A 13,056-nucleotide genomic window follows, 5' to 3' on the forward strand; every position below is an offset into this window, starting at 1 on the left:
TGTTATATACTGTATGTATAGGGACTGTCCAACCTAAAATGGCACAGGAGTCTGCATAATCCTTAAAATGACTAGCAGTACTATATTTCATTTCTAAATATCCGCTGTGTCTGTACCACATTTTTGACCACCAGTTGGCTTTTATTTATTTGACCATTAGGATCAAGCCTTATCCCTCCATGTTGTCTTCAAAACTTATCTTTGACAGTAGCAGTAATGTCTCATACCAACTTACATCAGCACAGTCCATCAATGGGGTCAAGTAATGGAGATTTGTACATGGGGTTAAGTATTGGAGATTTGTCCAAGGAGTTAAGAAATTGAAATTTACAGCATTAAAGTTAACAAGAATCAGCATTGGATTAAGAATGTGGTGTGGGAAAAGGTGTGGTGAACTAGTGGTATCAGGTATTTAGATGCCATTTCTGTAAACTGTCTGTCTTTACATAGCTGCGTGTTACTATGCCATAATCAGAGCTTGGAAACCAAAGGGAAACATTTTCTTAAAGTGTAACTTTTCAATAACCTGTTATTAGTGTTGATTGGTGATGCACTGAAAGCTGGTCATCCCACCAACCGCTAAAGTAAGAAAGCAAAAGAGTCCAGCCGAGCATTGCTCTGCTCCAAAACTGAAATCTTTCTTTCCAATTCTATTGTTTCCTATCAAAAATCCTCTTTCATAATCTATTAAAGTCGTGCTCACTACTCTTACAATCTTTTCTCAATTACTATATCAGAGTCAGAGAGCAACAGTAGTCAGTTTTGTCCAAAGCAAGTGAGAATGAAGCAGCCGCTGATTGGCTGTATAGCTAGTGTGACATAACAATGCCACCCTTTCCTCATTTCAGAAAATGTAATGAAAAGGAGTTAAAATGTGAAATAATGTCAGGGGAGAGCAGGCCCTGATATCACTGAAAAGGTGCTCGCACCACAGTTGAGTATAACTGTTATTTTACATCGGGGAAATGTAATGATTCAAAAAAGGTTGTTCGAGTAGTGGACAATAGTGTTAAGCCAATTTGTTTGGCATTTCAAATTCGTGTTCGGGGTCCCGGCTTGTTCTCGCCAAAAAATTGGCTCTGCCCACGAATATCCCTGATTTGACATGCTGTCACGCACACTGCAAATTTCAGGAATTTCAACTCATACTCGATCCATTCATCTCTGATAGAGAGATATTCTCGTGGCTTAGCCTATCACAACTTGAGTTCACTTTGACAAAAGTCCAAAAGTTTAAGTTGTGGGTGAAGTGAGAGGAACTTCAATCAGTGATCAAGGTAATAATGACTGCAAGTCCAGAGCCAATATAGCAGGCAGGGAGCCCCGGCCAGTGGGGTCCCTGGAGAAGGAAGAACAGCACTGAGCCGAACATGGCGTGTGACATCACACAGTCAGTGAGTACAGAGGCCGGGCAGAGCTCACTTCTTCATGCATTTCGGAAACCGATATTTCCTTCGTCAGAAGAGAAATGCGTAAGAAAGTGCGGTCCCTAAATTTCATCTGGACTTGCAGGCATAGTAACCTTGATCCGACCGACTTCGTGGGTTAACTGCGTTAGCCATCAGTCACTGCTTGGAGTTCCTCTCACTTCATCGATAGGCTAACTTCAACCATTGGACTTTTGTCAGGTTTCAACAGGGGTGAGTGAGTTTTAAATTACTCTGTAATTGAGGAGTGTGCACTTTATTCATAAATTTGTGTCACAATAGCATTATATGTAAATTCATGTTTATTTTGCAGATCTCTGTTTAGTTGGCTGGCTTGTATACCCAGTCTTTTTATGCTTTGTATGATGGACTATCCCTGCAAAGTGCATTAACACTCAAGTTCGACTCACAATTCCCTTCCTTCTGTTTTTTGCTTTGGGAGTTCTTGGACTAGCAGTCTTTCTATGTTGTATATGGCCTGAGACTTGGATTAGTGCAGTGGGGTATTTTACTGTTATTACATGTGACTTTAACACATGATTCTGCCAAACTATCTCTGGAGAATTTCATGCCAAATGTGCCAATATATATTCGCTTAAAGGTAATAGTGAACACGTCTTAATGATTGTGACTGTGTCTGGTACTGCAGTTGAAACCCATTCAAATGATAATCATCCCCCCATCCTGAACTCATCAATCCCCAGGGTTTGAAAATCCACCAATCCCAAAAACAATAAGGCCAGGCATATCATTGGTGCAACCTCTGCAGCCGCACAGAGGCCCAAGAGGTAAGGGAGCATTTCCATCTCCAAAACATGCGGAATTGTGCATTATGATGAGTTATTATGAGGTACTAAAGTAGTAAAAAATTCAATCATTTTAGCCGCTCACATAAAAAGCTCTGTATGGTCTCTTATGTTCTAGGCTATGAATGAAGAAAAGTTGGTTCCCCCCGTAAAAGTCTAGGAAGTAGAGCCATTAGATATTCAATATTCCATGTCGCAGTTGATAAATTCCATTTTCAGTTCTATTGGAGCCTTTGACTTTGGTTCAGTGTGGCCCCCAGACCAAAAAGGTTGTCCATCCCTAGCCTAAAACATCATATGGTTGTTTCCTTTCAAGATGAAAAGCTCAACATAGGCTCTAGTGCTTAGAAATATCTACGTGGAAAAGCATCATCTGGATAATACTTTACATTTTGAGCAAAACAAAATGATTTTGCTTTTATCATAAACTTGTTTAAATGTGTCCATTTTATTGTACAATCAATATTTTATAATTATGTAAAAATAAATGTTTTCTTACCTTCATAATATATCTTGAAGCCGTGTGCACTAACTGCAAAGTCGCTGGTCAATCGTAAAGAGAAGACGGACCCAGTACTTGTTACAGGTGGAGGAAGAAGAAATCCTGTTAACCTGGAATACATGTAAAACCCATCGTTATAAAAATGCATGTGTAGATTAGTAGTGTTTCTATAGACAATTTTACATAAAATAGATGAGGATGTTGGCGTTGTCTTAATTTTCCCTTAAAGGGAACCTGTCACCAGGTTTTCCCCATATAAAGTACAGCCAACACCATTAAGGACTCTTTTACAGCATACTGGAATGCTGTAAAAAAAGTCCCCAATCCCCTCAGTAGATCTCAAAAAAGACCTTTTATTTTACTCACAGATGGCGCAGAATGGTCCAATGGACGCCTATGGTCTTTATCTGGTGCCTCCTCTCTTCCTTCAATCAAAGTCCTCCTTCCATGCTTCATGTTGATGACATGTCCTCCACTCAGTGTCCCTAATTGTGCCCCTGCACTCCTAAGCAGGGAAGGATGATGGCTATTGAAGGCAGAGAAGAAGCTTTGGATCAAGACCATTGGACTGGAGCTCTCCGTCTGTGAGTATCATAAAAAAAGTATTTTTTTGGATCTGTGGAGGGTATTGGGGATTTTTTTTGGACATTCTAGTATGCTGTAAACTAGGCATTAATGGTGGAGGTCATATTTTATATGGGGAAAACCTGGTGGTTCCCTTTAAAACGGATTTTGAGAGTCTGCAGAGGTGCGGCACTGTTTCTGGAAAAAAAAAACTGCTATAATTTTGGATTCTGTACAAACGTTTTATTTATAAAATAATAATAGCAATAAAAATGGAATATGCTGCTTATGGATAAAGATAAAAACAAATCAATAATAATAGTCACAGTTTATGGCAAGAAAATCAGAAGCCGTAACATTCAAGCAAAACTGAGGGCCAAAAGACCAAAGCACTGCATCTGCAAATTGAGATTCTGATTTGGCTTTTATCCTAAGTCATATTGCACGACTCGTTGAAGGGTTGATTGTGACTTGTAGGATTGCTGCTTCCAATAGGTGGAGCTATAGAGTTCAAGTCCTCTTTCTCTCTGAAGAGGCAATTTGCATATTAAATTTCCCAGAGGAGAATTGCAGGGCAAATAAGCCTCCTTTCCTTTTCATGCCAGAGCCGGTATGTCACTCTCCACAAGGAGAAACACTACCCCTTAGACCTCAGTCCAGAGCCTCTCACCTAGCCAAATCAGTTCTCATACTTTGCCCTGCCGAGGACTAATAGCCCAAAACACCGTGTCTGCAAATTGAGATTCTGATTTTTCTATTTTTCTACGTCATATTGCAAGGCTCGTTAAAGGGTCGATTGTGACTTGTAGGATTGTTGCTTCCAATAGGTGGTGCTATAGAGTTCAAGTCCTATTTCTTTCTGAAGAAGCAATTTGCATATTGTAATTCCTCTACAGAAATTTTTTAAGATTCATTTTTTAGTAAATTTTCCAATGAAACATTTTTAAAACATATTACAAAAAAGCCAAGTTGTCCAGATCCATGGCTGATATGCATATATAGTGCTGTTTGTGGAAAAAAAACCTTTTTTTAATCCTGGACAGCTCTTTAAGACCCAATCCTATAAACATTTGCTTCAAATTGTCTGAAAGCATCCACGCAATTTTTTACCATTTTATTAAATTATAAAGGGATATTTCCTACATACTGTACAAATTTAGACATGTCCAATATTGTTTTATAGATGTAGGTCTCACCTCTGTGACCTGTATGTATATGGAGAATAGAAGTCTTTTTACCCCCTACCGAACTGGCAAGCCATCAGTTGTCTATAGCATCGAAGTGGAGAATGAATGGAGAGGTGGCTGCTTGACTGTTTGAACTGAGTACAACACATGTGAAGTCATCTTTCATTTCATTTCCTGCATACAATGGCTGGCAGCCAGCTCACCAGGAGAGATGGCAATTCAGGTGACCCTTCTCCTTCACTTAAGTGTTAGTTTCAAGAAAGTGACTAATATTTTTAAGAAATGTATTTCATTTGCTTGGTATTATGGGAATGTATAACCATTTTTTCATAATTTATACTTTATGAAACCCATAAAGGGTTTAGCCTTATCGGCATCCAACTGGCACTGGTCACTCAGTTTCAGTTAGTGATTTTCTGTAATTTCATATAAGACAGGAGTATAAAGGATGTGAGAAATTATGTAATTTGCATTTCAGATAATTTAATTTCATAATTTTCAGCTCTTTGAAGCAATGCTACTTATTTGGAATGTGTATAAATTCTTTAAACTACGGCTTGAATAGCAATGAATCAAAAAAATAGTCTACCAATAAGTGTAGGTGAATTAACTCCTTGGGACATAAGAATGAAACTGTCTTTCCATGCTGGCATCTGCATGTGTGGACAGGGCTCATAACCTGAGGTTATTACAGACGCAATAGATGACAGCTGTTTCACACAGCCAACATCTGCTTTTAACAGCAGCAAATGGAGCTAGCTACAATAGCAGCTGTTTAATCATTTAGATGCTGATTTCATTATTAACAGTAACATTTATAGGGAGTGATCATTGGTGTACAAACGCATGTGCTCCCATTGGCATACTGGAAAGTGACAATAGGCCACCAGTAGGTTATGATACCCCCATGACCACCATCCTAGTACTCCTGTGAAACCAAGAACAGGCTGGGCTGGGCTTCACTATATACCAGAGTACACCAATATTGCACTATATAGAACTGATTCAAGTCCCTTAAGGCAGTGTTCCCCAACTCCTGTCCTCAAGGCCCACCAGCAGATCAGGTTTTCAGGAATTCCTTAGTATTGCACAGGTGATGGAATTATTGCATGAGCAGGTGATAGAATTATCACCTGTGCAATACAAAGGAAATCCTGAAAGCATGACCTGTTGGTGAGCCTTGAGGATTGGAGTTAGGGAACACTGCCTTAAGGAGAGTAAAAAAGTAAAAAAAAATGTTTATAAAAATGTATTTTTTTTCTATATATAAAAATTTTAAATATTAATTTCCCTGCTTAAAAAATAAAAAATAAACATATCTGTATTCACCACATGTGTAAGTCTGATCTATTGTAATACAAAATTGATGTTACAACAAACTACATTAAGGGGAAACACATCAAAATGCTAAAAATTGCCATTCTTCAATCTTTGCACAACTTTAAAAAACACAATAAAAAGCAATCAGACTATCATATACACTGTGTTCCAAATTATTATGCAAATATTATTTTCTCAGATTTTCCCAAATTACCTATATGAATTGCAGTCATTGTAATTTTCCAGTCAAATAACTATTAGAGTACAATTGAAAGGTTTTTGCACAAACTGCCTATGATAACAGTATATTTTAAAAAAAATAAAAACCTCAAACTGCACTCAAGATGCTTGTTCCAAATTATTATGCACAGCAGAGTTTTCAACCTTTTCATTTTAATAAAGAACAAAAAAATGGTCATTTTTGAAATTATAAGCATTAGCAGGTTATTACAAACTGAAATCATACAGTTTTCAACTCAAAACTTTATTATAGGTGATGTTACATTTGCACATAGGACCCCTTGTTCGAAAGGAGCTTCTGAACTCTCTCGTCCATTCAATTTGTCAGGTTTTGGATGGTTTCTGCTTTAATTGTTTTGCATGAGGACAGAATACCCTCCCAGAGCTGTTGCTTAGTTGTGAACTGCCTCCCGCCATCATAGACACTCCTTTTGATGATGCTCCAGAGGTTCTCAATGGGGTTGAGGTCAGGGGAGCATGGGTGCCACACCATAAGTTTGTCCCCTTTTATGCCCATAGCAGCCAGAGATGCAGATGTGTTATGTGCAGCATGAGACGGGGCATTATCATGCATGAAATGATCTCGATGGTCCAGATGGATGGAGTGGAGGATGGCTGGTTGATTGTCACCCCATGCAAACACGGCTACGCCGCTAACAAGGAGGAGGTGGAGTAATGTTTTGGGCTGCAATCATGGGGAGAGAGATTGTCGGCCCTTTTAGGATCCCTGAAGGGGTAAAGATGAACTTCATAATGTATGTTGAGTTTCTCAAACAGCACTTCCTTCCATTGTTCAAGAAGAAGAACCGTGCATTCCACAGCAAGATCATTTCATGCATGATAATGCCCCGTCTCATGCTGCACATAACACATCTGCATCACTGGCTGCTATGTGCATAAAAGGGGACAAACTTATGGTGTGGCACCCATGCTCCCCTGACCTCAACCCCATTGAGAACCTCTGGAGCATCATCAAAAGGAGTGTCTATGATGGCGGGAGGCAGTTCACAACTAAGCAACAGCTCAAGGAGGGTATTCTGTCCTCATGCAAAACAATTAAAGCAGAAACCATCCAAAACCTGACAAATTCAAAGGACGAGAGAGTTCAGAAGCTCCTTTCGAACAACAGGTCCTATGTGCAAATGTAACATCACCTAGAATAAAGTTTTGAGTTGAAAACTGATTGATTTCAGTTTGTAATAACCTGCTAATGCTTATAATTTCAAAAATGACCATTTTTTTGTTCTTTATTAAAATGAAAAGGTTGAAAACTCTGCTGTGCATAATAATTTGGAACATGCATTTTGAGTGCAGTTTGAGTGTTTTATTTTTTTTTAAATATACTGCTATCATGGGCAGTTTGTACAAAAACCTTTCAATTGTACTCTAATAGTTATTTGACTGGAAAATTACAATGACTGCAATTCATATAGGTAATTTGGGAAAATCTGAGAAAATATTATTGGCATAATAATTTGGAACACAGTGTATAGCCCAAAATGGCATACAAAAACCCACCAGATCCTCATATAAAAAATAAGCCCTAACGCAGCTTCATTAATGGAAAAAAATTACAGGTCACAGAAATAGCCACAGAAAAAATTATTTTTACACACTAAAATAATTTAAAAATATACACTCTCACACTACACACATTTACTCTGACCTGAAGAATTATGTTTCCATGTCATTTTTACCACACATTGAATGTTTGAATAAAAAAACAACAAAATAACATAGCGGATTTGCATTTTTTTCACCACTTTATCTACCTTAGAATTTTTTTCCAACTTTTATTATACATTGCATGGTAAAGTGAGTTGTCTAGTTCAAAACTTCATCTTTTCGTGTAAATGTCAAGCCCTCATATGGCTTTGTTGAAAGTAAAAAAGTTATAGCCCTTGGAGGAAGGTGTTAGAAAATATAAAAGCGCAACAATTAAAAAGAGTGCAAAAAAGAAAGGGTTAATTGACTTGGATGTATTATTGTTTTTTTTTATAAGGCTGTATTTATATGGCCATTATGTGGTGGTCATCATCACTATGTGGGCCACAAGATCCAGACACCCTGTTGATTTTTTCAACTAAATGTAGATTTCCCTATATCTCCACGATGATCTAAGTTTGATTTAGTAGAATGATAAAGGAAAGGAGTCTGGATCTAGGAGTCATAATATGGATGTAGCAAACAATGTGTGGCCATTTGAGGGAACTGCTCATGCCAGTTTTAAAGGGGTTATCCAGGTCTATTTAATTTCTTTACAACGGGCTTAAGAACTAACAGGTGGGTAAGTTGCTAACAACCTGTCTGTTGTGTCACAGACCGCTCCTCCCAGAAATTCAGTGACTTCCACCAACGTCACTTTAAGAGAACAGAGACAGGGAGCTGAGAGTCAATAGTGTGATGCAGCAGCAAAAAAGGCCAACACAATTCTGGGATGTATTACCGGAATCATACAGTCTAGATAACATAAAGTCATTATCGCACTTTACTCCTCATTGGTCAGACCTCATCTGGAATACTGTGTCCAGTTTTGGGCACCACATTTTAAAAAAGACATCGACAAACTGGAGCAAATTCAGAGAAGAACGACCAGAACGATGACCAGTCTGCAAACCATGTCCTATGAGGAACGGTTACAGGATTTGGGAATGTTTAGCTTGCAAAAAAGAAGACTGAGAGGAGACTTAATAGCTGTCTACAAATAATTCAAGGGCTGTCACATTGTAGAAGGATCATCTTTATTCTCATTTGCACAAGGAAAGACTACAAGCAATGGGATGAAACTGAATGGGAGGAGACACAGATTAGATATTAGAAAAAACTTTTTGACAGTTAGGGTGATCAATGAGTGAAACAGGCTGCCATGAGAGGTGGTGAGTTCCCCTTCAATGGACATCTTCAAACAGAGGCTGGACAGATATCTGTCTGGGATGATTTAGTGAATCCTGCTTTGAGCAGGGGGTTGGACCAGATGACCTAATAGGTCCCTTCCAACTTTACCATTCTATGATTCTATCATTTTATGACTGTCAATCAGAATGGCGTCGATGGTTATGCCCCTTTGAGAGAGCATCCCAGAAGAGGAAGAGCTGCTTTGTTGACATGGAGCAGCTGAATTGCCGGCAGGGGTGATTGGTGACCGCTCAGAGCCAGCACTGAGTGAAAAAGGCAGTTAGTTGCTACTACTTATTAAAGCACCACACCGGTGTTTTTTATTTTATTGTAGCAATGAAGTGGTGCTCCTATTCTAAGTTCCCTTTCCCTACTTTTACACATATCAGCCGCCATCTTTATCTTTGATTAGCGCTACTTTGGTCAGTCTTGATCAGTTTGTGACCTGTCAAAAATCACTTTTCAATGCCCCGTTCTGGCTCACCTACACTTTCATTGAGAGCTTTTGACCTTTACTTCTGATCACTGGAATCAAAGCAGCGCCAGGAAGAGCTGAAGATGTCAGGTGGTGAATATAATATTAGGTATCTTAATATATTAGGGATCTTGCGTTAGTAGCACCACTCCAGTGTTGAAAAAAAAGCCAGGAGTTGTGCTTTAAGGTGTTTTACACCTGAATTCTGGCATAAACACCATAATGAATAGGCCTCTGTGTGCGTTTAGGAAATATCCTTATTGCTTTTTTGTTTTGTTCTAACCAATATAATTTCAGGTCACATTCATAACATGAAAAAAACAATATCTGATTGATTTTCTTTTGAGAAAGCCAGCCAACCAATATTTTTTTTTCTATTCTCTTATTCTAGAGCTTTGCCGCCGTGAAAGACAAATTATTTATTATCTTAACAACAGTAGCATCAGAAATTAACAGGTGGAATTCATCAAAATTTTGGGGTAATCTATCATGCCTTAATTAATTACTGTCCTTTGTTTTAGACAGTTAATATACTGTTACTGTATGTGAAGAGAGGCAAACAATGAAGAGATGTTACCAGTGAAGGAACTCTAATTAAAAGAAGATGCAAATAAACAATATGCAAATAACTTAGTTATTATGCAAAAATCACTAACTACTGACCAAGATCTGTTTGTGTAAATCAATCATGAAAAAAAAACTTTTTTCCTGCAAAAATGTTGGTTTTGCCCTAATGTTTTCATTTTCACATGGGGAACAGGAGAAAATGGACCATACAATTTGTTGCACAATTTCTCCTAAATACACCGATATCCCATATGTGGTGGAAAACAACTGTTTGGTTATATGGCAGGGCTCGGAAGGGAAGGAGCGCCAACTGAATTCTGGAGCTCTATTTTGTATGGAATAGATTGCAGGTGCCATGCCAAATTTACAACTCATCCCACAAAAAACAAAGCCCTCATATGATTACGTTGGCAGAAAAATAAAAAAGTTACGGCTCTTGGAAGAAGTGGAGGAAAAAACTAAAAGAAATAGAAATTGACTGTGTCACAATGGGTTAACCATTTTAATCAAATAAAACTAAAGAGAAAAACAGACATCTCAGTTGGCAAAAAATAAGAAAGTTATGGATATGGAAAGACAACAATATATGCAAAAGTAGTAAAACATAGTAAATTATAGTCATAGTTTACCAAACTCTGGCCTACCGGAAGTGATTATACTGGATGCATACAAAAGCTAGATGTCAATCTAGTGACAACATTGAGCAATTTACAATTAGGACTGGGGGTTATAAATAATTTAGCAAGGATTTTTTTTATATAAATAAATCTAATAAGATTATCTAATGGTGACTTTTATTTTATCTAAGTCTAGAAAACTGTTGTGGCTTTGAGAAAAGTAGAATTTGATGGCCATGCAACTATTCGTAATAAACCCTATCAGCGTAGATTATATTTATCAAGGCATTACAATAATCACATAAACAACCCTATTTCATACAAATCTAAGAGAATTAGAGTAAAAACAAAATTTTGAACATGATGCCTTTTATAAATATTTGTTCTTCACCTTTCTTTCTAAAACTGTGGTCACCCTGATCATTCATGAACCAATAAACCTGAAAATGGATTAGAAACAAAACAAACATAGTTCCAAAATCCGAGGCAAGTTGATACAATGTAGACAAAAGTAACTAATAATCCAAATTACTACAAAAATACAGTGCATGGCTGAACTGGATGAAAATAAAAGGATCAGAGTTCGAAGAGAACTATAAAGAAGGAGAATTGTAACATCTCAAATAATGCTGTTGGATTTAGATACTACTGTATTGAGGTTTATCTTTGTTGAGTGAGCTCTAAGTCCAAGTGTTCTGGAATGCTAAGATGAAGAGTTGGGTAGGGAATAAACGTGACATTGTAGAATTGTGCCAACTTCTACAGATTGTTTTTTGAGTATATTATTTAGCTTGGCACTAGAGGAGCATTCATGCACTTTAATGACCAGTTAGGAGATTTTTGCCTTCTTCATGTTTACTGAAGTTCTATGAAAAATCAAGGACCTTATCGTTTTTGAGTTTTATAAGAATATATTGCATCTTTATGAAAGAAGCACACGATTGTCCCCTTGGTGGTTTAATTATAATGCAAAAAAATGTTTCAATGTTATCTTATCCTTGAAATTATTAACTGTCTTAACCAATTTTGTTTGGCAGTGATAACAAATGACTGTTCCAATCAAATCTCTCTTTACCCTCATTTCTCTTGAAAAATGTAGTCAGTTCGCTTAAGATTTTTTTTTTTTCAGAACATAAGAAATGGAGATGGTAGTCTGTAATAAATATCAGTAATACATGTTTTAAAGCTGTTAAAAAATATATTTGTATTTTATGTGTTGAAAATGAGGCATCTATGAATGATGCTAGATGCAAAAACAAAAAATCCAGCTATTTTCTTCAAGTTGAGGCAATTACTTTACCTGCAACTTTACCCGCACATTTTGCCTCCTGTCAGAGGATCCACAGATGTCTTAGGCTCACACTCCTACAGGATTCCTGAAAATATAAGTCCTGAGCAGCATATATTATGACTCCCTTCAGGGTTTGTATAGGAAATAATTTGCTATGAGAGATAAAAGCAAATAATTCCTTAAAGTGGATCTGTCACTAGATTTCACAATACAAACTGCATACCTTATAAAATAAATGTCTGAGACCTGGTGAGGCTGAGTCCAAGCTAAGGGGAATGATAAAGTCAACCTAATTTCGTCCCCCAAACTATTTATATGCATATGTAGCTCTTTTAAAGAGTAATCCAGCAATACCTTTACATGGCCAGTCCGTCCTGTGTTACTGAGAAATTAGCTTTTGAATTGATATGGGAATGAGGCTGAAGATCCATTGGTACATCGGAAACCTCTGTCACTCCAGCTCTATTCTCCACCCAGCTCTGCTCTCTCCAGTTTGACTGATGCTTCTTTGCCTGAAGTCACATGGCATAGAGGATGTCAGTCAATCTTAAGGAGGCGGCGCTGTCAGGGGGGATAAAGCTGTAGACAAAGACTTCAGATCTACCATAGTGCTTCAGCCTCATTTGCATATCAATTCAAACACTGTTTTCTCAAAACTGGAGGAACAGATTGGCCTGTAAAGATATTGCTGGACTTGTCTTTGAAAGAGCAACATCTACTATATAATCGGCTTATCCCGTCTGTCTGTCCATCCAAGAAATCCCGCGTCGCTGATTGGTCCGGCCACGGCCAATCAGTGACTCGGGATTTCAGAACAAGTCGGGAGATAGCAGGGCTGACTCCGCCCATGTGGTCATGTGACTCACCAACTGCCCATGACGTACTGAACATGTTTTGTCAGTCACAGTGTGTGGTGTACTTCTGTCACGTTTAATGAATACGTTCTGTCAGTCACAGTGCGACATAGTTCAGTCACATTTACTAAACACGGTTAGTCAGAGTGTGATGTACTTCTGTCACGTTCAGTGAACACGTTCTGTCAGTCACAGAGTGATGTAATTCTGTCACGGTTCATTCACCATGGTACGCGGAACAGGAGACCCCTGGCTGCTGCCGCAAATAGTCATGATGTAAGCGGAAGCAAGAGAAGGCTGCAGCTGGGGGA

General features: G+C 38.0%; 1 protein-coding gene across 7 annotated transcripts in view; it reads right to left on the reverse strand.

Moving 5' to 3' along the window:
• Positions 1-13,056, reverse strand: part of CSMD3 (CUB and Sushi multiple domains 3) — a 2,085,767-nt gene that overhangs the window by 1,729,223 nt on the left and 343,488 nt on the right. For all 7 annotated transcript variants that reach the window (XM_073679791.1, XM_073679790.1, XM_073679789.1 and 4 more), the window contains exon 3: positions 2,733-2,845. In XM_073679791.1, the coding sequence (XP_073535892.1) occupies positions 2,733-2,845 (113 nt within the window). The remainder of the gene's footprint in view (positions 1-2,732; positions 2,846-13,056) is intronic.

This window comes from Phyllobates terribilis, unplaced genomic scaffold (assembly GCF_046119375.1).
Source record: "Phyllobates terribilis strain yellow unplaced genomic scaffold, ASM4611937v1 Scaffold_4__5_contigs__length_816908805, whole genome shotgun sequence".
Lineage (NCBI taxonomy): Eukaryota > Metazoa > Chordata > Amphibia > Anura > Dendrobatidae > Phyllobates > Phyllobates terribilis.